The sequence below is a fragment of the Cervus elaphus genome, chromosome 21, assembly GCF_910594005.1.
Source record: "Cervus elaphus chromosome 21, mCerEla1.1, whole genome shotgun sequence".
NCBI lineage: Eukaryota > Metazoa > Chordata > Mammalia > Artiodactyla > Cervidae > Cervus > Cervus elaphus.
In genome coordinates this window covers 40131508-40154201 of record NC_057835.1, presented here as the reverse complement: position 1 = coordinate 40154201, position 22694 = coordinate 40131508, and the positions used below count along the sequence as shown (strand labels likewise).

Sequence of the window (22694 nt, the reverse complement as noted above, 5' to 3'; positions counted from 1 at the left end):
AAGATAAATTAACTAGATGTTGAGGAGAAGGGAGGGGGAACAGGAAAATATTAGACCAAATAATGACTTTTCCATTAAATATTACGGAAAAGTCCAAACCAACTTTTTGGCCAATCCAGTATACACTTCATAGATGTGTAAAGCTCAGTGAATCTAATTTGAGAGAAACAATATTCAAATGACTGAAAATCAGTAATAGTAAAGGGAAATCTTCAAATCAGTCAGGGGGAAGAAAAGACATTATATATAGGGAAATAGAGATGAGGATGACAGAGTTTTTGTTGGAATGTACAAGCCAGAAAAGAGTGAAGTGACATTTTAAACATACCATAAAATACTTGTCAACCTTGGATTCTGTTCCCTCTGAGAATGTTTTTCAAGAAATGACTTGTCATACAAAAGAACTTACTACAAAACAGACTCACAGATATAGAAAACAAATTTATGGTTACCAAAAGGAAAATGTAGGGGAAGGATGAGTTAGGAGTTTGGAATTAACAGATACATGCTACTATGTTTAAAATAGATAAATAACAAGGCCCTACTGTATAACACAGGGAACTGTATTCTATATCTTGTAATAACCTATAATTGAAAAGAACCTGATGAATATATGTGTATATTTTTTATAAATCACTTTGTTGTACACCCGAAGCTAACAGAACATTGTAAACCAGCTATTCTTCAATAAAAATATATTCCAGAGGAAATGAAAAAGAAGTGACTCTTTTGTTTAAAATTAATTATTGTAAAATATTCAGTATACAACACAGAATTTAACATTTTAACTAGTCTTGTTATAGAGCTGTTAGGTTTTATCTGACTCTCTTGTGACCCCATGGACTATAGCTCACCAGACTCCTCTGTCCATGGGATTTCCCAGGCAAGAATACTGGAGTGGGTTACCATTCCCTTCTCCAGGGGACTTTTCCCAACCTAGAAATTGAACCCACATCTCCTACATTGGCAGGTGGATTCTTTACCACTGAGCTACCAGGGAAGCCCATTTTTAAGTGTATAGTGACATTAAGTACATGAACAGTGTTATGCAGCCATTACCGTTATCCATCTGCAGAGATTTTGATATTCCCAAACTGAAACTCTATACCCATTAGAGCACTAATTCCCCATTCTTCAATCCATCAGCCCCTGTCAACCACCATTCTACTTCTGTCTATGAATTTGACTACTCTAGATATCTCATATAAGTGGAATTGTACAATATTTGTCCTTTTGTGACTGGCTTATTTTACTTAGCATAATGTGATTCATGTCATACCATGTGTCACAATTTCATTTTTAAGGCTGAATAATACTCTGTTCTATGTGTATACCACAATTTGTCATTCATCTATCAATAGATATTTGGGATGTTTCCACCTTTTGACTATTTGAATAATACTGCAGTGAGCGCGGGAGTGCAAGTGTATGTTCAGACGCCTGCTTTCTGTTATTCTGGGTATATATCCAGAAGCGAAATTGCTGGATCCTATGGTAGTTCTCTGTTTATTGACTGTTTTCCATAGTGGCTGCACCATTTCACATTCCCACTAATAATAAACAAGAGCTCCAAGTTCCCCACATCCTTACCAGTGCTTATTTCTCTCTTTCCTTCCTCCCTTCCTTTTTCCCTCCCTCCCTCTTCTCCTTGCTGATGGCCATCGTACTAGATATGAATTGGCATCTTAGAGTTTTCATTTGCATCTTTGATATTAGTGATGTTTAATGTCTCTTTATTTGCTTGTTGGCTATTTTTATGTCATTGTTGGAGAAATGTCTATGCAAACACCTTACTCAACACTCCCCCACTATAAGAAAAATTTTAAAGAATGTCTTTCAAGCAGCAGGAAAATGAAAAAGATGAACAAAGAAAAAAGCAGAAATGGTCATTACTTGGGTAAATGTATAATCTTTTTTATTAATCTTTTTGAAAGGTGATTTTTTTATTCAGAGCAATATATTAAGCTATTGTGAGGCTTATAGCATACAAAAAAGTACAGTGCATAGTAATAGCTTGAAGGTTGAGGGAGAAAAGGAAGGATATTATTAAAGATTTTAATGCCCTTCATTAGGTGGTACAATATAAAGGTAGATAAGATATATGTCATTAGCTGTAGCAGTTAGTAAAATAGCAAAAAAAAAAAAAAACAAAACCAAACTTATAGCTAATAAGCCAAAGCAGTAGATAGAATTGAATATACAAAATAATTAAGTCAACAGAAACCATGAAAAGATGAAGGGACCAAAGACCAGATGGGAAAAATATAATAATATGATAGGTTCAAACTTAATGATATTGTATAATCCCATTAAATGTAAATAGTGTTTGCTTCAGCAGCACATGTAAGATTGGAATGATGCAGAGATGTACAAAGATGACATAAATTTGTGTGGTGTTTCATATTTTTAAAAAAGTAAGTAGTGTTAAAAAAATCCTGATTTGAAGGCTGGTATTGAATTAAAAAGCAAGATCCCACCATATACTCGCCTGTAAGAAATAGTAACTGTAAACAACAAATAGATTAAAAGAATGGAAAAAGACATAACGCAGTAACTTAGTTGAAGGAAACTTGGAGTGGTTTTATTAGCATTACAGTAGGTTTCAGAGCAAGGAATATTTCCTACCTGGGTTAAAGAAGATCGTTTCCTAACAATAAAGGGATCAGTTAATTAAGAGGACTATCAGTGCTAAATATTTTGTTGTTGTTGTTGCTATTTAGTTGCTAAGCTATGTCTCACTCTTTTGCAGCCCTCTGGGCTGTAGCCCACCAGGCTCCTCTGTCCAGAGGATTTCCCAGGGAAGGGTACTGGAGTGGGTAGCCATTTCCTTCTCCAGAGAATCTTCCTGCCCCAGGGTTTGAACCCAGGTCTCCTGCACTGGCAGGCAGATTCTTTGTCACTGAGCCACTGGCACCTAGTAATAGAATTTCAAAACACACGAAGCAAAAACGAATAGAAATTCACAGAAACACTCACAATTATGGTCAGAGATTTCAGTGATCCCTCTCAATAAGTGATGTAACAAATTGACAGGAAAAAAAGTTTCAGAGATGTAGTTGACTTGAATAATACTGTCAACCAACTTGACCTGGCTGCATTTACAAAACACTTTAAACAAGAAGGGCAGGATACCCATTTGTTAACAAGTTCATACAGAACATTTACCAAGATAGACTGTATTTTGGGCCATAAAATAAATCTCAGTAATTCAGAAGGAATCAACTCCTAAAATGAACCTTCTCAGATAACAGTGCAATTGAATTAGAAATTATTAATAGAAGTATCCTTGGAAAATCTACAATATTTGAAAATTACATAGTATCTTATAAGTAATTCATGATTAAAAGAAGAAACAAAAAGGGAAATTATAAAGTATTTTAAATTGAGTAAGAACAGAAACACAATGTATTAGATGTTGCTAAAACAGTACTTAGTGGGAAATCTATAGCTTTAAATATTTATATTAAGAAAGATCTCAAATAAATGACCTTAGTTTCCACCTTAATGATGTAGAAAAAGAATAAAGTAATTCTAGAGGAAGCAGAAGAAGAGAGAATCTGAATAGCTATATATGTATTAAAGATAAAGTTGTAGTTAAAAAAAGAAACTTCCCACAAAGAAAACTGTAGGTCCAGTTCACCTATTGGACCAATTGGTGAGTTTACTAAATACTGTAGGAAGAGATAATATTAATCCTACACCAACTTTTCAAAAATACTTGAAGTGGAAGGAATGGTTTCTAAAGACACCAGTGTCAGCATTAGTGGGATGCAGAACCAGGCAGTAGGTTCTGGAATAGGAATAAAAGGAAGTCCTAATAAACAGATGTGACTTGATTTTCTATGTAGGAAATCTGATGGACTCCTGCTAGACCTAATGAATAAGTATAGCAAAATTGAAGGATACAAGATAAATATGCAAAAATTGATTGTGTTTCCGTACACTAGCAAGGCTTCCCGGGTGGCACAGTGGTAAGGGATCCACCTGCCAGTCAGGAGACACAAGAGACGCAGGTTTGATCCCTGGGTTGGGAAGATCCCTTGGAGTAGGAAATGGCAACTCACTCCAGCATTCTTACTTGAAAAGTTACATTGACTGGGTAGCCTGATGGGCTGTAGTCCATGAGTTTGCAAGAGAGTCTGACATGAGTGAGCATGCACAGCAAGGAACAATCTGAAAAAAATACCATTTAAAAATACTATAAAAAATATGAAGTATTTATGGATAAATCTAACAAAAGTGTGTTAAAGAATACTGAAAGCTATAAAATACTGCTGAAATGAAAGGATACCTAAATAACTGAGATCCATTTGATCCTCACAATTCATGGATTCTGTATTTGTGAGTTGGTTTATTTGCTAAAATTTATATGTAACCCCTAAATAATCCTTGCAGCGCTTCTGTGATCATTTACTGACAAGTGCGGAGTGGTGAAAAATTGAGTTGCCCTGTGTGCACAATCTGAACTGGGGTTGAAGAAGATGGCAGTCTGCTCTTATTTCAGTTCTCCTACCATAAGCAAGTGTCCTTTTCTTGGCTTATTTAGTGCCACATTTTATTTTTGTGTTTTTTTTTAAATTTCTTTTATTTTTGTGTTTTTTGGTTGGTGATTTAGCTATTTAAAATGGCTCCCAAGCATAGTGCTAAAGTGCTTTGTAGTGTCTTTAAGAACAGGAAGGCTGTGATATGTCTTATGGAGAAGATATATGTGTTTAGCTAAACTTCATTCAGGAGTTATTGTTGGCTCTGAGTTCAATATTAGTGAGTTCAACAGTATATATTAAGTAAGGGATCTTTAGCTAGATAAAATACACATAAAACAAGGTTATTTATTAATTGACTAAAAAAATGTTATGTCCAGAGGTTTACAGGAACCTAACCTTTTATTCAAGCTGGTTTTAGAAAAGGCCGAGGAACCAGAGATCAAATTGCCAATATCCGCTGGATCATCAAAAAAGCAAGAGAGTTGCAGAAAAACATCTATTTCTGCTTTATTGACTATGCGAAAGCCTTTGACTTTGTGGATCACAATAAACTGTGGAGAATTCTGAAAGAGATGGGAATACCAGACCACCTGACCTGCTTCTTGAAAAACCTGTATGCAGTTCAGGAAGCAACAGTTAGAACTGGACATGGAACAACAGACTGGTTCCAAATAGGAAAAGAAGTACATCAAGGCTGTATATTGTCACTCTGCTTATTTAACTTATATGCAGAGTACATCATGAGAAATGCTGGGCTGGAAGAAGCACAAGCTGGAATCAAGATTGCCAGGAGAAATATAAATAAACTCAGATATGCAGATGACACCATCCTTATGGCAGGGAGTGAAGAGGAACTAAAAAACCTCTTGATGAAAGTGAAAGAGGAGAGTGAAAAAGTTGGCTTAAAGCTTAACATTCAGAAAACGAAGATCATGGCATCTGGTCCCATCACTTCATGGGAAATAGATGGGGAGACAGTGGAAACAGTGTCAGACTTTATTTTTCTGGGCTCCAAAATCACTGCAGATGGTGACTGCAGCCATGAAATTAAAAGGCGCTTACTCCTTGGAAGGAAAGTTATGACCAAACTAGATAGCATATTAAAAAGCAGAGACATTACTTTGCCAACAAAGGTCTGTCTGGTCAAGGCTATGGTTTTTCCAGTAGTCATGTATGGATGTGAGAGTTGGACTGTGAAGAAAGCTGAGCGCCAAAAAATTGATGCTTTTGAACTGTGGTGTTGGAGAAGACTCTTGAGAGTCCCTTGGACTGCGAGGAGATCCAACCAGTCCATCCTAAAGGAGATTAGTCCTGGGTGTTCATTGCAAGGACTGATGCTGAAGCTGAAACTCCAGTACTTTGGCCACCTCATGCGAAGAGTTGACTCATTGGGAAAGACCCTGATGCTGGGAGGGATTGGGGGCAGGAGGAGAAGGGGGCGACAGAGGATGAGATGGCTGGATGGCATCACCGACTCGATGGACATGAGTTGGAGTAAACTCTGGGAGTTTGTGATGGACAGGGAGGCCTGGCGTGCTGCGATTCATGGGGTCGCAAAGAGTCCGATATGACTGAGCGACTGAACTAAACCTTTTATTTCCCCAGAAGCAGTGACTCAGTATTTAATAATTCACTGTTTTGCAGGAATGTTAAAAAACATAGCTATCACTGAGATGTCATCATCTCAATAATGAAAATTGACTATATGTCATGTACATGGATTGGAAGCCTCAGCTTTGTTAAAATGTTGATTTTCACCAAATTAATCTATAGATCCAGGGGAATTGTCTATGTTGACAATTTTTTAGTGTCATTCCTGGTGTTTTCTGCTCTATAGAAGTTTTACATTTTGTGTTGTTAAATCTATCAGTTTATCCCATCATAATTTTTAGGTTTCTTTCTAGAAGTTTTCTATGTTGCAGGATTTTGACATACATTTAGCCAAGTTTTCTTGTGTTTTTGTCATATTTTTATATTCTTCACTTGAATACTTTTGGAATTAATTTTTCTGTCTATTTGAGATAGGGACAGAAGAGCCTGGCGGGCTATAGTCCATGGCATCAAAAGGACATAGTGACTAAAATACCACCACAACTATATGCGATAGGAACTCTAATTTTTCCTAATTGACAGGCAATTCTAGTACAGCAGTTTGGCCCTTGGGTGATGATTTTGCTTGGACAGCCTTAGGTTACTGTCTGATGTGAAGTTATAAGCTATGTTTTAGTTGCAGCTGTGGACAGACAGTTAACGTTTCTCTTAGAGGGCAGGACCCTGTGAAAGGTAAAGTCCTTGTTCTTTTTTGACTCTTATTTTCTTTCTTTTTATTTTACTTGGGAATTAGGATGAGCCCCTTCCAGTAGCAGAGAATAGGGAAAGGGGAGCCAGCAGAGAGACATAGACTGTGTTCAAGTTATTTTCTGTACCTGTGATGGACATGGATTCTTCTATGGAGAGACTTGCCTTGGCAGGTGAGGTTAGCCTGCGGTTTCCTAGCATCACTTCAGCTTTAATTTAACTACCTTAAAAATGTTGCTACTCTTGAGTTCTGGCTTAGGCAACTTTTGGTATTTTGGTGGATTCTGGTCACGTTTTTTCTGCTGCATCCTACTCTGCATTCTATATTCTGCCAGTGATCTGCTTGCATTTTCCAGAATGTGGTGTGTTTACTGTGGTTTCTTCTGCATGTGTGCTCTGGAAAAGCTCAGCCTCTTTCTCTTTCCCTCCCTCACTAATTTGGTGAATGCCTACTTTCCTTAACTAATGTAATGTAATCTAATCACCACCCCTTGAAACCTGCATTTCAACACCCCTTCACCTAAGGAGTCCCTTTTAAAGTCTTATCTTAGCACCTACCATGTTGTAGTCTATGTATTTGTTTCTTCTCTGTGTGTGTGTTTTCTCCCAGACTCTGAACTCCTTTGGAACAAGTATTCTTTGCCTGTTGATTGAAAACTGTAAACTGTGTTATTTTGGCATATTTTGAAGATCAAGTCCCAGAGAGTTTAGGACATTTTAGCATAGAAACAATCTGTCTCAAAAAGTAGGGTAGGCCTCTGTTTTGCTGAGTGTGCAGATCCTGTTGTTATAGATATTTTACCAATGTAACTTGTCAAAGTTAGGGAGTGTTAATGTAGACAAACTTTATATCCAAGGTAAACTCTTCCCTAACAGAAATATGAGAAATCTCAGATGTAATATATATCACACTTGGGGATTTTTCAATGGAAGCAAGCTTAATACATTACAGTAAGTCAGTGGAAAAATAATAGCAAATACATGCTTTTCATAGAATAGTAAAGAAGTGTAATAGTATGAATATAATCACCTTATCCTAACAAACATTTTAACTCGGAATCTATTTTAGCTTAGGAAGCCATGAAAAAAGTTTATGAAATCAAATCACTGTATTCATTTTCAGTGGTAGGGTGCTAAAGGTTATTTATATGCAGAGTAATACCAGATTCTTATTGTTAATAGTATCTTACATCATTTGATTCAACCAATATACTATAATCCAGTAATATAAAAACAATTATTATTTCTGTTTCACTGTCCAGGAAAGTGAGATTTAAGTACTTTCTTAAGGTTATGTGTAGAAGTCAGTCAGTGGCAGAGATACCCAAAACAGGCTCTTAGGGTCGTAAGTATATGGCATTGGTTCTCTCAGAAGCAAAGTTTTAAAACTGTGAAATTCATTGTCATTAATTTTATTTACTTCTAAGTAGGTATCTACTATTCCAGCCACCAAGTTGAATTGAAGCTTTTTTCAGTCTCTTGAAAATGTATGCTTATGCAACACTTTTTGTACTATTGACTTTTCTAAAAAATAATATATAAAGTTTATGGATCTCAATTTTTATAGACCAATTTGTTTTATAATTTTGTAGATATTTTATCAAAATTTTGGTTTAATTATTATTACTTTGTCATTGAACTCTGTTAGTATTGTTAGTATTGGTAATAAGATTTCTAATTGAATGCAGGAACAACTATGGAAAATAAAGTTTTAATCATTTTGTAAAATAAAATCTGAACTAGGACTAGTTATTTTTAAATTTATTAACTAAGCGTTTGGGCTTTGGAAGTTTTATTGAGGTGGGATCTTACATGTGTTTTGCACATCTTTCACACCAAAACTTAAACATAAAATCCATTATTGGATTCCATTAATGGATTATGTGAATCCATAATTGGATTCATGTAATTTTTATGAAGCAGAAAGTTAGAATGAATGGAATATAAGTTTTAGTGCCATGTTATTATCATTTTCCTTTAAGGAATTTAGATAAGATTTTCTTACCAAACAGAGCTAAGTTTATAGAGCTATAAACATATTTTACTCACATTTAAACATGCTTAAATCTGGTGCTGTTACTTTTTATACTGTAAAATCATAACATTATTCTTGCTATGATCTTAATATTTTTTGTATCATAACATATGAATATGCAGCATTGCTGAGTTACCAAAATCGTCATGGGAGCAGTATAAATGCCGTTTTAGTATTATGCTAAATAACTCATTTTTACCAGACTTAAATGTTTTCTCATTTTCATTCTTCTTTTGCTTTTTGATGTTCAGGTAGCTGTGTGATCTGTATTTAACACTATGGTGTTCAAGGACCAAAATTTGACTATAGTCCCAGATCACTTTGTATTTTATCTAAGATAACTGACTTCCTGGCACAGAAATGTTTATAAAATGTTTATTTGAATCATATGCAATAGAATAAGTAAAATGCAGATTTCCTTAACCTTTTCTAATAGTCTTTGCCTTTTTTGTGGTGTTCCTTATTTGTTTATTTTTGCTTTGCACGCCACTTAGATTGGTTTAATTGTAGAATTAACTGTCAACTGTATTGGTCTTACAGTTGGTTGCTTATATTCTATTCTTTTTTTTTTTAACGTATGCCTTACTAGGTATTTGTGTAGTATTGTTACAAAATAATTTCTTAGTAATGATTGTGATCAAGTTATTATACCAAATGATTAGTCCTATAAAGGATATTAAAAAGTAAAAGTATTAAAAAAGATACTGTGTTCTACATTAAACCTTGTAATAGAAAGTTTATAGATGAAGTTCCTAAAACCAGCTATTTCCATTTATTTAATGTATTCTTTGTATATTGTGACTTTGATTTAATTGAGCAGGAAATAATCCATTTGCATGTCTTATGCTTAGCTTTTGTGCTTTTTTTAGTGTTTGGCCATACCCTATGACATGGGGGAGCATATTTTCCCAACTAGGGATTGAACCCCCGCCCCCTACTTTGGAAGGCAGAGTTGCAGCCACTGGACTGCTGGGGCGTCCCTGTGCTTAAGTTTTAAAATGGGAGGTGAAGGAAAAACTAAAAAAGCAGTTAAATATGTATGTCTGAAAATGAGATGAAGGAAAAATATAGGATAAGAAACCATAAAAATATTCTGAAGCTGTAATAATAATTGTGGTAGAATTTAAAGTACTGTGTATTTAAAAATTGTAACCTTATAACAACCTGAGTGTTAGTTAAGTAGAATGTATTTATGACTCTTATTTTATAGATAAAGGATAATAGGCTTAGTAAATTTAAGTAAAAATAATTAAGACCTTTTAGATTAGGGGAGGGTTTCTTAAGGTAGTAAAGTCACAGACCACAAAAGAAAAGATTGATAAATACTATACATAAAATAGTCAGTAGAAAAAAGGACAGAACTAGTTCCCAGAAGAGGAAACCCAGATGATCAAAAACAGTTTTGTCAGACATCAGATTGTCAGAGATGAAAATATCTGACCATACTACACATTTTCAAGGTTGGAGGGAAATAGTAATTATCATGCTGCTGAGGGAAGGTCATTTGGTATAGTCCTTCTTAGTGATGTTTGGTAGTGTGAACAAGTTCTTTTGGTAGTTAAAGAACTTGTAAGAGTGAGAAATTGAAGACAATCTGTTAATAAAAGTCAATCTGTTAATAAAAGTCTTCTGTCAAGAGGGAGGGTTAAAACATGGCTAAGGTATTATGATGAAAATTATACATCAGGTAAAAAGTAATACACTGGAGCTATGAGTTAAATCTCAAAAACATAATGAAGAGTGAAGAACATTGTGAAAATGGTACGTCTGTTATATTACTATTTATGTGAACTACAAAACCACGTATGTCAGGATTATGTATTTCTTCGTGGATATATATGCATGCATATAAATATATTTTAGAATATCTGAGAGGGATATAGTTTAAATTCACATAGTGGTAGTTTCTGGAAAAGATAAAGGGAACTTAACTGGAATGTAATATTGTTTTTCCTTTTTTTAAAAAATAAGAATAAAAGTGAACAAAATACTAATTTTAATTTTGGGTGGTAACTGGTCATTTATTAAATTATTTTAATTTTTTTCCTCAAAATTTCATTAAAAAATTACAAAAAAACAATAGTTGGGAGAGCTAGTAATTAAACTTAGGACTTGATTCCCACATCTGGAGCTTTTTCAATTTAATATGCTACTTTAGAATGAGAAGGAAAAAAGAAAGATTAAATGATAAAACAGATAAAATTTAGTTTTATAGCAATAAGAATAAGAATTATGTGTTTATGCTAAAATTTCTTGAGAAGAAAGTTATAGGATAAATTAAAAGTTATTATATAATCTTATGCTCTTTTTCAATCTTTAAGCATGCTGTTATCATGTTTATGTATAGAGAGCAATTTAGGTACTCAGGAAAAAAGTTACCTTAATTTATTGTTTAAAATGTGATACATATTTCTGTTGCATGTAATGGAAATTTAGATGATTTAGATGATTTGAATGATGATCAGATGGTTTGATGATTTGAAATTTAGATGATTTGAAACTTTTATCTAAAATTCATGAAAATAATTTAATCCAAATATACTATCTGATTTCAGTCTGAAAAAGTCAAAACTAGTTTTTCTTCCATTTTGTAAAGTCATTCTTCACAAAAACTTTACAGCCTTTTTATTTACAGCTTCTCTCCAAGATAAAATGGCAAACCCCAAAGAGAAAACTCCAATGTGTCTGGTAAATGAGTTAGCCCGTTTCAATAGAGTCCAACCCCAGTATAAACTTCTGAAAGAAAGAGGGCCTGCTCATTCGAAGGTAAGGTTCCGAAGAGAGGTGGTGAGCCATGCTTATCAAAATCTGTGAGATTTATCATCTCAGGTTTTAACTGTGCTTTATTTTGGGGGGAGGGGGTAGTGGATGGCCTAACGGCTCTCTTAGTTCTCTTTTAAAAGTATTTTAAAGTCTGTAACTGTATAGCTCATTATGGTTTGCAGAGTTCATTCTGATATAGTACTTCACAAAAATCTTAATGAAACCACATGAGATACGAATTTTTGATTTCCACTTTGTAAATTAAGAAACTCAGGCACAGAAAAGCTAAGTAACTTGCTTTATAGTTCATGAGTGCCAGCACCAGCACTTGTACATGTATTCTGTGGCTTCCAAGTATGGTGCTTTTCCCATGACATAGTAACTGGTAACCTAAAAATGGATGCAGAGTAAAATATAGCAACAGTTACTTAGTGAGATGCCTTTTCCAATAGGATATTTAATTCCGAGATTCATCATTTATAAAAGTTGTATATAGCAGTTTTGTTGCTAGCTGTGTATTCATTTATAATATTGTTCTTTTAAATGTAAAATTGATTTATATTTTTATATAGCCTCATACATGTTTATTTGTGTATACATTGCAAAGAAATTATGACTAAAGCATTTATGCTTGAGCTCTGTCATTCTGTTTAAAAATCTCACTTGTGCACACATATCCTTGGTACATTTTTAATCTTGGATATTGGAGATTATGATAATTATACATTTTTTGTATGCAATGTGGCAGCAATTGATTCTCTAAAAGTTGGTTAATCTTCATACAGTACGGGTTATTGGATTATTTAATTGTCTTCTAGCATCTCCTTCAAAGTAAGGGAAATGAGATGAAACTGAAATCTGTCCATTTTGTTCCATACTGGAGACTTCTATGAAGGATTTCTGGGCAGCACTTTAATTTGTTGAGAATATATTTTGTTCAGAGAAAAAGGTAGTGGCCTTTCTCTTCCACACCTGTTAATTCATATCTCTTTCTTACACACTCATTCTTTCTACCCTTAATCTTGTTGAAGTGTTTGAATTTCTTATAGTATCTCATGTTTTTTCACATCTGTCAGATTTGAACACACATCTCACATCTTTCAAACCTTTGTGAAACCACTCTGCTGCCTCCACAGGGTCTCTAGCAGGTCCTGACTTTCTTAGATGTAGTTGTTACTGTGTTGTGCTACTGTGATGTATGAGACGGTTTCCTTAGAGTAATAAATACTTTATCCTACTACAATTCATAATTCCTTTAGTATGTCTCTTGTTTTTTTATTTTCATTGCCAATTCCAGGAATTCTTTCTTGAGATAGACCCCTAAGTTTGAATTTCATGTTAATAGACTAACTGCCCATGTGACATCACACCAGTCATTTGCTGACCTCTGAGTGATTCCATCACATTTCTCATGGCTCACTTTCACTCTCTACAATATTCATCCTTAATTTTTGGTGACAGTGTCTAAATGATTATTTCAGCATGCTGACATTTTAGTTTCTTACGTTTCTACAATTATCTTGTCTTCCATTCTCCTTCAGCCACTCACTCCTGTAATCAGTCTTGATTTTACCATTACCAGTAACTGCAAGACCCTCCAGAATTAGAATCACAAGCATTCATTTGTCTCTGACACCTAGTTCATTCCGTCTAATAGTCTGCTTTCAGTAGTCCTTCCACACCACAATTCCATTGATTCTACCACCTTTTTACTATTTCTCACTTACCTCAGTCTTCACGTTTCCTTTTTCGGCTTTAATTCCATACACTTTGTATGTACTCTTAACTCTCTTCGCTCTTAATTAGAACATGCTTAGCAAAATCCCAACCCAAATCCCAACTCTGCCGTCCCTTCTGAGGTATGGATGAACGACTTGTAGAGGACAACGAGTGGTTGTTTCTATTTCGTTACTAAGTCCCAACCCCTCTTTGCCTAGTCAAGGTCATTCCTCCAGCTTTCTCTCCCCTCTCCCTCCTTAACTTTCTTCTGTATCATCAAATTCTGCTTCTAATGGACTGGGTTTGTTGTGGCCCAGATTCTTCTTTCTAGACAGTCTGGATTCCCTTGGGTTTTAAGGAAATCTGGAGATTCCTTTGCCAACCTCCACCTACTGCTCTGGGTCTTTTGTCATAGACCACACCATTTAGCCTGTTGCTCATCTTAAAAAGAGTGAGAACTAGAATAAGTAGCATATTCTTGAATGAAAGGTAGTACTTACGTGTCTTAAGTCCTAATTTTAATGTTAATATTAGTTGGCTAAGTCTGAATCTTTTTTGTGGAAAGTAAAGTCATTTGCATTTATGCATGTCTGCCAGTGGTTTTTAAGTGAGACATAAAATATATTTGAATAAAATAAATGATTATCTCTGGCATGAAAAATTTAAACCTAGCCCCAACTCATTAATTTTCTTGGGACATTAGCCAGTTATATGGCAACTTCCACAGGTATGTATAGATGTGTTTATGTACACACACACATTCTTAACAGTAGTGGTTCCCAACCTTGGTTATTCATTGGAGCTTTAAAAAATACTTAAAAAATGCCTGAGTCTTACTCCCAGAAATTCTGATTTAATTGGTCTTGGATGAGGCCCAGATACCAGGACTTTTTAAAAACTCTCAGATGACCCTTTTGTGCATCCAGAGTTGAGAAACACAGGACAGAGATTAATGTCTTCAAGGTGATGTAGAACTGTCTTCACATACATACTTCTTGATGGGAAGTAGTGATCTGTATTTACATGCTTTCTTCTTTCCTCATTGAGTCTTACAGAATGTGAACAACTTGCAGAACTTTTAATGTGTGACTAGTAAATGAAAACTTTTAATGTTTGCCTTGTCCCCTTTTATTTTTATGAAGTAATTTGTTATTCCTTATATTTATGTGAGTTATTACGACATTGCTGTATTGTATCTCTTGGGTACCTAAATCCAGTTCTTTATTTTCCTATGACTTGTTTAGATTTTCTCAAATCTCAAAAGAAGGCTGTTATAACGCAGACAGCCATGAATAACATAAAGTGGTATTTTCTTTTTTTTTTTTTTACTTTATTTCCCTATTTTGATGAGTTGTGGATATGCATGGCTAAGTGTTAAGAAAGCTGCTGTCATAGTGACACTTGTAGAAAGTTTACTCTGGAATAAATATTGCCGAGGGAGGCAGTTCTACCCAGTGGCCTTGAAGTAAAGTATTTTTCTTCTTTTAATTCTTGCTAGATTTACTAGACTTGATCTTTGCCCTGCATTATCTGGCTTATGTGGCCTCAAACAACTAATTTAGAATCTCAGCTGTAATTTGAGAACTATTATGCCTGTTCTAGTATAGTATAATAGGATGATAGTTTGTAAATTCTTAGCAAGTATGTTGATAATGAAGGTACCTGGATAATTGTTTCATTGTTTGTTATTAATAGTTGTATACAGGATTTAAAAATCCTTGGTAAAATATCTGTTGAGTGTAATATGACAGACACTGTTCCTTATTGCAGCTTTCTGCTCTGCTGTTTGCCTGTTTGTATATTTTGGATTCAAACCCTTTATTAGAAATATGCTTGGCAATTATTTCCCCCTCTTCGTGGCTTATCGTTTTCTTTCTTTCTTTTTTTACAGTGTCTTTTGAAGAGCAGTGATTGTTAATTTTGATGAACTCCAGTTTATCTATTTGTTCTCTTATAGATTTTGTTTTTGGTATCATATCTAAAAAATCTTTGCCCTATTAGAGGTCACAAGATTTTCTTCTGTGCTCTCTTCTAGATATTATATAGTTTAAGTTTTTACATTTGGGTCTTATAATTAGATCTAACCTTAAGTTAATTTTTATAGATGACATGAGATCTGTAACAAGATTTATTTTTTATTTCTACTTTTTGGTTACAGATGTTCAGTTGTTGAAGAGATTGTCCTTTCCCCACTTCATTGCCTTTGTACCTTCAAAAATCAGCTGTCTATATATATCTTTATTTCTGGTCTCTGTTCTGTTCTGTTGGTCTCTTTTTCTGTCTTTAGGCAAATACTATGCTGTTTTGATTGTTGTTTTACTCACTAAGTCGTGTCTGACTCTTTGTGACCCCAGGGACTGTACCCCGCCAGGCTCCTCTGTTCATGGGATTTTGCAGGCAAGAGTACTAGAGTGGGTTGCCATTTCCTTCTACAGGGGACCTTCCCAACCCAGGGATCAAACCCATGTCCCCTTATTGGCAGGTGGATTCTTTACCACTGAGCCACCTGAGAAGCCCAAGTGTTTTGATTACTGTAACTTTATAATCTGGTAGTACCAGCCCTATACTTTTGTCCTTCATTTTCAGAGTTGTTTTGGCTATTCAATACCCTTTGCATTTTCATACGAATTTTAAAGTCCACTAGTCCATTTTATAAAGCACCTTGCTGGGATCTTGAATAGAACTGCAGTGAATAAATAGCTCAATTTGGGGAAGATTAACATGTTAGAAAAATTGAGTCTTCCAACCTATGAACAAAGTATCTCTTGTTTACTTAGACATTCTTTAGTTTCTCTCAGTATTTTGTAGTTTTCAGTGGACAGGTATTTCTCATCTTTAGATTTATTTCTAAATATTTCATGTTTTTGAAGCTATTGTAAGTGGTATGGTTTTTAAAATTTTCAATTTATAATTTTTCTTATTAAGCATTGCTAATGTATAAAAATACAGTGATTTTTTTCTTTTGTATATTTTCTTTTATACATTTTAAATCATTAAAATATGTGTAGCATTTCTGTGTAAGTATGCACACATGAGAGTGTGAAGAATAAAAGTACAAATAGAGAAATCTGAAGATTCCTACTTTTTCCATAGCAGGTTAACTTTAATTTATACTGTCAAACAGTGCTAAAAAGAACTGCCTCTCTAATATAGGGAATCCATACAGTGCCAAAGAATTTAGAAGAGAGTGAAATATATCAGATTATTTTTATGATACATTGAAAATTCTCTTTATAAACATTTTTTATGTAATTAAGAATTATCTATTTGTTTTTGGGTATGCTAGGCCTTCGTTGCTGCTCAGGCTTTTCTCTAGCTGCAGTTAGTGGGGCCTAGTCTCCAGTTGTGGCCGCGGGCTTCTCGTTGCGGAGGCTGCTGCTTCTTGCGGAGCACTGGCTCTGGAGCGTGTGGGCTCAGCAGTTGTGGTTCCCAGGCTCCAGAGCACAGGCTTAATATTGTGCACGGGCTTAGTTGCTCCATAGAATGTGGAACCTTCCTGGACCAGAGATCAGACCCATGCCTCCTATATTGACAGGTGGATTTTTTACCACTGAGCTACCAGGGAAGCCCTTTTATATAATTTTTAAAGGTTACTTTCCATTTATAGTTATTACAAAATGTTGGCTATATTCCCCATTTGTACAATACAGCGTTAAGTCTGTTGCATACTCAGTAGTTTGTACTTTCCATTCCCCCATCCCTCCATTTCCCCTCTCTTACCCCTACCCCGTAACCACTAGTTTGTTCTCTCTGAATCTGCTTCAAAAATACACTTATTTTTGTATATTGACCTAGCATCTTGCTAGATGTGTAGTAGCATCTTGCTTGGTGTGTAGTTTTGTTTTCCCTGGTAGTATCTTGTGGTTTCAGTATCAAAGTTATGCAAGCTTCATAACATAAGTCAAGAGGTGTTCCTTCTGATTCAGGTTTTGGGAAGAGTTTTTATAACTTGGTGTTATTTCTCCCTTAAACGTTTGGTAGAATTTATTATCCAAATCATCTGGGCCTGGAATTTTCTTTGTAGGAAAGTTTTAAACTACAGATTCAGTTCCTTTAATGTGTGTTAATATAAGGCTATTCATGTTGCCTGTTTCTTCTTGAATGAGCTTTCTTAACAGTGGCTTTTTTTTCCCCCTCCCCACCCCCCACCTTAACAGTGGCTTTTAAAAACTTACGCTGTTGAGTTTATTGGCATAAAGTTTAAAAATATTCCCTTGTTGTCTTTTTAATATTGTAAGAATCTGTAGTGATGTCATCTCTCTCGTTCCTAATGCTGGTAATTTGGGTCTTCTCTTTTTTTTCATGCTTAGTCTGCATAGAGGTTGACAAATTTTAATGATCTTTGCAAAGTACCAGCTTTTGGTTTTATGGGTTTTTCTCTCCTTTTTTTCCTATTTTTTATTTTCTTTTGTTTGCTTTTAACTTTATTACTTTTTTTCCTTGTTTACCTCAGCTTTGATTAACTCTTTTTCTAGTTTCTTCAGATTAAAACTGAAGTTAACTTGAGACTTCACTTTTCTAGTTTAGATATTTAGTGCTGGAAATTTCCCTTGAGTATTTTTATTAGTGTCATCTTTTGAGATACAGTGTTTTCATTTTCATTCAGTTTAAAATACTTTCTGTTTTCCCCTTTGATTTCTTCTTTTCTCCATGGGTTATTTAGAAATGTGTTGTTTATTTTCCAAATATTTGGAGATTTTCCAGAGATCTTTCTGTTATTAATTTCTAAGTTAGTTCCATTGTGGTCAGAGAACATACTTTACATCACTTGAGTCCATAGAATTTGTTGTGAGTTATTTTATAGTCCAGCATATTGTCTGTCTTGGTAAATATTTTGTTAGAAGTTGAGAACAAATGTATATTTGCTCCTTTTGGGTAGAGTGTTTTAAAAACATTGCAGTCAGTTTATATTGGTTGATAGTGTTGTTCAGGTCTGCTCTATCCCACCTGATTGTCTGCTTGGTCACTGTTATATCAATTACTGAGAGGAGGGTATTGAGTCTTTTACTTTAATTGTGGATTCTTTATTTCTCTTTGGAATTCTGTTCATTTTTGCTTCATGCATCTTGAAGCTGTGTTGTTAGTTGCCCAAGTGTTTTTTTTTTAATTAATTTTTTATTGGCGTATAATTCTTTACAATGTTCTCTTAATTTCTGCTGTACGGCAAAATGAATCAGCTATGCATGTGTCCCCTCTTTTTTTAGACTTCCCATTTAGGTCACCACGGAACTTTGAGTAGAGTTCCCTGTGCTATGCAGTAGGTTCTCATTAGTTATCTGTGTTACACCTAGCAGTGTATATATGTCAGTCCCGATTTCCCAGTTCATTCCGTTCCTCCTTTCTCCCCCCGGTATCCATTAAGTTTGTTCTTTGCATCTTTGTCTCTATTTCTGCTTTGCAGATAAGTTCATTTGTACCATTTTTCTAGATTCCACATATTAGTGATATTATGCAGTATTTGTTTTTCTCTCTCTGACTTATTTCATTCTGTATGACCATCTCTAGGTCTATCCATGTCTCTGCAAATGAGACTATTTCATTCCTTTTTATGGCTGAGTAATATTCCCTTGTATATATGAACCACATTGTCCAAGTGTTTAGAATCTTTAGTCCTCTTCTTGATTATTTGGCTCCTTTATCATTATGAAATGACCTTTGTTATCATTGGTAGTAGTCTTTGCTCTGGAATCTACTTTGCTTAATATTATAACCATTCTGACTTGTCATTTATTTATGTTATCATGATATATTTTTTCTATCCCATTGCTTTTAAACCATGTATCTTTATAGTTGAAGTGCCTTGCCTGTAGGAAGCATGTAGTTGGATTTTGTTTTCTTATCCAGTTTGACAGTCTCTACATTTCAAATGGGGGTATTTACACCATTTTAACTTTCATAACCGTTCTGGTTATTACCCCGGTTTCACTAAAGAAGTAAGAAGACAAATGGAAAGAGTAAATAACTTCCTTACTGTGACACATAGTAAATGGTGGATCTGTGACTTAAGCTCATAAGCAGTGTGTCCCAGGACTCCTACTCAAAATTGCTACTGAATGTTTATTATAGTGGGACTTTTTTTCCTCTCCAGATTTTTTTTTTCTTTTAAGATATAATTGATGTATAATGTTGCATTGCTTTTAGGTGCAGCATAGTGGAATTCTTAAGAGGTCTCAGAAAGCAGAGAATTGACTTGGATACATTTGCATTTTATAGCATGTTCATGTTGATGATGGCATGGCTTTCTGGATCTTAAGTTCCCAACCAGGGACTGCACCCAGGTCCTGGCAGTGAAAGCACCAGGTCCTAACCACTGGATCACCAGGGAATTCCAAAGAAGGACAGTTTGATGGGAAAGTCTTATGTTAAAGAAATGATGCTAGGGTGGTCTTGTAGGAGAGAGATACATTGACACTCTTAACTGAGAATACAGAGAAAGGCCAGATCTGAAAAATGTTTTTGAAATTGAATCAGTGGGATGCAGGGGAGAATGTAGAGAGCAAAGGAGCAGACAAGAAAGACCATTCAGAGGTGTTTGGCTTGTGAACTGGAAAAGTGGTGACATGTGGAAGGTTAGGAGGCAGGAAACCTGAGTTTATAGGGGCCCTAGACTAAGGCGGTGACAAAAGAAGTGGCAGGGAACAGTTTTGAAGTGTTGTGAAATAAATCTTAAAAAGGCAAGGATAAACAAAGGAGCTGTTGGGGTTCTGAACCTGAATTAATGAAAGAAAAATGCATGGAACATTCTGGAGGGTGAACTGATTTGGAAGAGATGGGAGAGATAATATATCCTTTGTGGCAGAGTTCTCTGTTACATACTGTAATTTGAAAACCAAAAGACCTAGTCATTGAAAAATCATTTTAAAATTGGGCAAATGTATTAAAAATATGTCTTAGATAAAAATTTTACACTGAATCAAAGTAAAAATTACTCACTTTTAAAAGATATGTATATATTTTGAATTTCAAATGATTGTAAATATTTTCAGCTGTATATCTTGAAAAATTGAAAATTATGAGAAAAATTAAAAATCTGAGAAAAATTGAAAGAGCAGTATAATAATGAATCTTTCATATTTACTGATCATTAATTTATTCAGTACATTGCTACATTTATTTCTTTCCTTGCTCCTTCTGTATAGATATATATACTCTTTCCTTGAACAGTTTGAAAATAAATTTCGACTATCATGACATTTTTATCCTTAAATACTTGTGTATCTATCTTGTGAGACCAAAGACATTCTTCTTCATAACCATAATATTATCATCACTCAAGCAATTGAAAATTGATTGAAGACATTATTTATTATACAGTCTATAGTCAAATTTCTCTGGTTTCCTCTGGTTGTTCTCTAAATGCACTTTGTACTTTTTTTCTTTCTAGTATAAGTCTGATCAATAGCTTATTGATAGCTTATTATGACCTTCCATGTCTCTTTAGCATCCTTTCATCTAGGACAGCCCCTTTGCATTCTTCTCTTTCTTCTTTCATAAGATGGACATTTTGGAGAGTTTCTGTCAGTTTCTTAGAGAATACACCGTAATCCAGATCTGTCTGATTGTTTCCTATGATTAGGTACACAGTAAACATTTTTGGCCAAGAATACCTCGTATTTGTCATTGGATTGTGTCAGGAGGCATGTGATGTCCATTTTTATGATTGTTGATAATACTAATTCTAAACACTTGGTTTTTAAAGGTATTTTCTACCTGATCTCTTTCCTGTAAATTCACATTTATTTCTAAATAATTAATAAGCATTTTGAGGTTCTTACCTTGTATTCCTACAGAGCAGTGAGCTCTCTAGGGAGGGAAGCAGCAGATTGTGTGTGTATACTCTAACGTGATCCTAAATGTTAGAGGTGTTTGAGCCCATGTGGAAATATGGTGTAGATGGAATGTTAGGATGTGCAACGGGAGGGCTGTGTGTGAAGTGAAGGTGGACGGGTCACTCCTCTGTGTCGTGAAGCACGGAGGGCAGTTGAAAGTTTTCAAGCTGGTGGTGTTCTGGGTGATGCAGTTGTATTTGAGTTTTAGAAAGATAGTATTAGCAGCAATCAGATGGGAGATTATTACATCCAAGCTAAGATGATGAAAGACTGTAGCCAGTGCAGCAGAGTTCCTGGCAGAGAGAGGAAGGAGATTTGAGAAATATCTATGAGGTTAAAACTGATTGGATTTGGTGACTGGCTAAAGGTTGATTGTGGAGGATTGAGAGTTTCTTGGTGACAGGATATTTAATAGGATTTCCCAACTCATTGACTAAATTGTGTTAAGTATAAGGTTTAAGTGATTAGTTTTTATGTCAGTTATAGAGACAGGTTCTTTTGGATTCTCTTACAGTTTCTCTTATTCTTTGTTCTTATTCTACTTTTTTTGAGGATATTTGAATGGCAGTAACAATATGATTCCATTTAGGGAAGCTCTTTCGTCTTGATAGATTCTACCAAAAATGTACACTTAAAGCTGCCTTTAAGCCTCTGGATAGAACAGAATTTGGCATGACCTCTTAACATTCTTTCACTAGAGAGAATGAGATTTTTGTTACAAATGACCTATAAACTCAACCCTGGCTCTAACATGTTGATTCTGTGGTGTGTCTGTTTTTCTCTCAGACAGCACATTTTATTTCCTGAAAAATTTCAATGTTTTCCTGGTCTCTTTATGTTTTTCCAAGATGTTCTCAGTGCAACTGAGTCTTGGGGAGCAGACATGGGAATCCGAAGGGAGCAGTATAAAGAAGGCCCAGCAAGCCGTCGCTAACAAAGCTTTGACGGAATCCACGCTCCCCAAACCAGTTCAGAAGCCACCCAAGAGCAATGTTAATAATAACCCAGGTATGGCCTTGACTCGGTTCCTTGTGTTCTGTCCTCTGCATGTGCTGTTGCCTGTATTTTCCTTCACGCAGGCCTGTTGCATAGTCAGTGGGTGTTCAGACAGCAGAATAGTAACTGAAGAGGAGAGAATGAAGAAGGTAATTGTAGTTATTTTAAAATTCTGCTTTAATGGCTACTCTAAAGGTGCATTACTTACTTTTTTAAATGTGACAAAAAGGCGTTTGGATACAAAGACATGAAAATAGGACTGAGGTTTTTTCCTAAAGCAAAGATAGAAGTCATCAATTTCTCTTAAGTATGTAACATATAGTTATTAATTAAAATAGTCTTTATTTTAGTTTAATAGAAAATTATAAAATTAGCCCTAAGCATCTTACTGTTTTGTTTGCTCATGTAGAGATGGTTGCCATTTACATTTAAAACATTTGTATGAAGTTTGTTAAGAAACCCACAAATCCAGTAAAACCTCCTGTGTATAATATTCTAAGTAAATGAGAGTTCTAGTTTTAAGTTCCTAAGAATAATTTTAAAAAGTTGTTCCATGCTTTGATTTTAAAA

At 34.8% G+C, this 22694-nt stretch overlaps 1 protein-coding gene across 14 annotated transcripts in view; it reads left to right on the top strand.

The window, feature by feature from the left end:
* Window positions 1–22694, top strand: part of STAU2 (staufen double-stranded RNA binding protein 2) — a 299958-nt gene that overhangs the window by 18071 nt on the left and 259193 nt on the right. For 4 of the 14 annotated variants that reach the window (XM_043879199.1, XM_043879198.1, XM_043879200.1 and 1 more), the window contains 3 exons: window positions 6829–6955; window positions 11438–11583; window positions 21977–22136. In XM_043879199.1, the coding sequence (XP_043735134.1) occupies window positions 6916–6955; window positions 11438–11583; window positions 21977–22136 (346 nt within the window). In that variant the 5' untranslated portion in view covers window positions 6829–6915. The remainder of the gene's footprint in view (window positions 1–6828; window positions 6956–11437; window positions 11584–21976; window positions 22137–22694) is intronic. The other 10 variants (XM_043879211.1, XM_043879208.1, XM_043879207.1 and 7 more) reach the window with 5 other exon arrangements.